This window comes from Capsicum annuum, chromosome 1 (assembly GCF_002878395.1).
Source record: "Capsicum annuum cultivar UCD-10X-F1 chromosome 1, UCD10Xv1.1, whole genome shotgun sequence".
Classification (NCBI taxonomy): domain Eukaryota; kingdom Viridiplantae; phylum Streptophyta; class Magnoliopsida; order Solanales; family Solanaceae; genus Capsicum; species Capsicum annuum.
In genome coordinates this window covers 107,941,581-107,944,399 of record NC_061111.1, presented here as the reverse complement: position 1 = coordinate 107,944,399, position 2,819 = coordinate 107,941,581, and the positions used below count along the sequence as shown (strand labels likewise).

Here is a 2,819-nt window from a genome sequence, read left to right as displayed (position 1 = left end):
GTGTGGATTTTATCCTATATTGCATGAAAAAAAAAAAGAAATTAAGATGACATGATATATCAATAATAATTCGACTGAAAAGAAAAAGAGTTTTTGTTGAGGATATAAAGTTATAGTTGGATGATTTGATAAGAAAAAGAAATTTAGGATCCGTTAGGCTATGAAAATCATAAATATATTCACTTTAGTTAATATTTTTAAAGTTGAAAATAAAGTTGGATTTGTGTTTGGCCACAAGATTTTAAAAATGGGGTATTATTGACATTAAGAAAATATAAAAGTGAAAATAAATTTTTAAAAAATTAGAGTTTTATGAAAATTGAGTTGTTTTATGAAAATAAAAAAATTAAATTTTTTTGAAAAATATAATTAAAAAGTGCAAAAAGTGAATTCAAATATAGTGAAAACCCCTCAACAGGTGTTTTTCAAAAATTGAGAATATTGTGAAAACGCATTTAAAATATTTATGACAAAATAAGTATTTCGGAATAAAGCAAAAACGTATTTCAAAATATTGTGAATAATATTGATGAACGCCTACTTAGTTAACTTTATTAGGATCTTCTCCATACATGAATAACCATTTAAAAAAGAAAAAGAAATCAAAAAATCAAAACAAACTTTGATAAGATTTTGTCAATACTTGAATTACCGTATAGAAAACTAAATTCAAAAATGATATTTTAATACTTCAATGAGTCACTTTTTTCAGTTACTTCAATGGGTAATTAACTCCAATTTTTTCATGCATAAATAAATGAGGTACGAACAACCCATATTTGAAATGTGACAGTATATAATCTTTTTCAGTTTTCCCCCATAGTAAAGGCTAGATACGTTCTTTTCGTTCTGCTTTTACAAAGCTAATGACTGAAAAGTAGTAGTATCAGGAGACAATGAATTAAGAGTTGTAGAAAAGTTTCATAATTAGGTGACTCAAGTGTTAAGTATTGAGTATGAGTGACTATTTTTAGAATAAGGATTAAGTGGAATTTTTTTTAATTAAATTTTTGGTCCGATTTGGACCATTTTATTTATGTTGCAAAAATCAAAGCAAATTCACAATAATACATTGATCGGACGGGCCCAACAAATGACCCGATCCACTTAGAAATAAGATTAAAAGTTTCTTAAAACATACAAAGCATCCATTTAGGCAAGAGTACCAAGTACTCTTATTCCTTTTCTGCCGCCTCATTTCACCCATGTTTTTGTGGGTGTTCTTCAAGCTTGAACCTTGCAAGTGTGGTTTTGATCAATTCCTTCAAGCACTGGTAAGTTTTCTTTCATTTAGAGTTTTCCTTGAAACTTCAACCATGCTAATTTCCACGATGAACTCAGGTGAAAAAATGTGCTACCCCTCAGATTCACCCCTTTCTGTAAGCATCTCCTCCAAATACTAATTGTTTTTGAACCTTTTAGCTCCCTTCGTCTAATTTTTGATATCACGCCTAGGTTCTGCTGCTGGATCAGCTTGCTCCTCACTGGTTCGAAGCAATCTGAGGTGATGTAGCGACCATGTACTCCTGTTATTGTTGTTATTAGGGACCCCCTTACGATCTCTGTAATTAAAATTAGTATCATCTATTTAAGCATGCTTTCCTGTTCCATTGTTACTGCTTGACTATCTTGCATGTTCTGATTCGGAGATTAGGGATTTGAGTCTTATCCATGTTGAGTAACTTTCTTACCTTAACCGAAAGTTGTATGAATATGCTGAATTCCATTTCCGTTTGCTGCACAATAACTTCACTAGCTAAAGCGTCTGCTACAGTATTTCCTTCTCTGAAAATGTGTGTAACATTTCCTTATACTGCTTTCAACATGTGTTGAATGTTTTTCACTTTTCTACTAACTCCTACGGAATTTTCCACTGATCCTGAATCATCTTTTGAGAGATAAGAGAGTCAGTTTCAATGGTAACTCCTTTTATGTTCTGTGCTTGACAATATGTCAAAGCCTCTGCAATTGTTGTAATCTCTGCCTCCATATTAGTAGTTTCCCTTATTCCTTTAGCTTTTGCAAAAACCAAATTCCCTTCTTCATTCCTGATGCAGAAAGTAATAGCACTAATACCTGGGTTTCCCAAACATACCCCATCTGTGTTACATTTATATTTACCCCTTTCTGAAAAACGCCATGTAACACTCAGACAATGTAACCGAGATCTGTATTGTCTGAGGGTGTTTACCAAAGATGGTCAATCTCTCTCTCCCACCAACACCCAAGGATATAAGGTCTTGATAAATTTTCTCACCAAGTCTTGTACTTGCCACACCAGGGTGTTAAAAGTAACTCTACCTTTGTGCTCAATCTCATTCCTTTTTTTCCACAGAACCACATGATCATTGTTGGGATTGTTTCAAAAACCACCTTCAGTTTAGTAGGCACCTTCATTGTCCACCAAGTCCATATCACCTGATTTAGATCTATGTTTTTAATGTTTATACCTGCAAAAATAGCAAATTGCCTCCATAGCCTTTTAGCTATAGAGGATGTTAGAAAAAGATGCTCAATAGTCTCCTCATTTTTATCATCACAACACCAACACCTAGAGACAATGTTAATTCTCATCTTCATTCTCCAAACCCCCCACATGAAGAAACTGCTTTTAAAAGGCATCCATTTTTTCTAAATATACATGTATTCCTCCTTAGGAACCTTCTTATTCCTCATCATATGGAAGGCTGATTTAACAGAAAATATACCTTGATTGTGACCCATCCACTAAGCCCTATCATTGAGCTGATCCCCAACAAGAGGCTTTATATATTCCATTATGTAATCAGTCATATCTTGAGATAGTCTGCTTCTTAACA

General features: G+C 33.1%; 1 protein-coding gene and 1 long non-coding RNA gene across 2 annotated transcripts; one reads left to right on the top strand and one right to left on the bottom strand.

Annotated features, from left to right (window-relative positions):
• Nucleotides 1-1,120: 1,120 nt before the first annotated feature.
• LOC107877263 lies at nucleotides 1,121-1,730 on the top strand. Its single transcript, XR_007052311.1, has 3 exons — nucleotides 1,121-1,274; nucleotides 1,342-1,379; nucleotides 1,456-1,730. It is a non-coding gene; the product is annotated as an uncharacterized LOC107877263 (long non-coding RNA).
• A 128-nt stretch (nucleotides 1,731-1,858) lies between these two features.
• LOC124897848 lies at nucleotides 1,859-2,574 on the bottom strand. The gene is made up of 2 exons (XM_047411453.1): nucleotides 2,451-2,574; nucleotides 1,859-2,127 (listed from the first exon to the last, which is right to left on the bottom strand). The coding sequence occupies exons 1-2, from the start codon at nucleotides 2,572-2,574 to the stop codon at nucleotides 1,859-1,861; spliced, it is 393 nt and encodes a 130-aa protein (XP_047267409.1).
• Nucleotides 2,575-2,819: the final 245 nt, after the last annotated feature.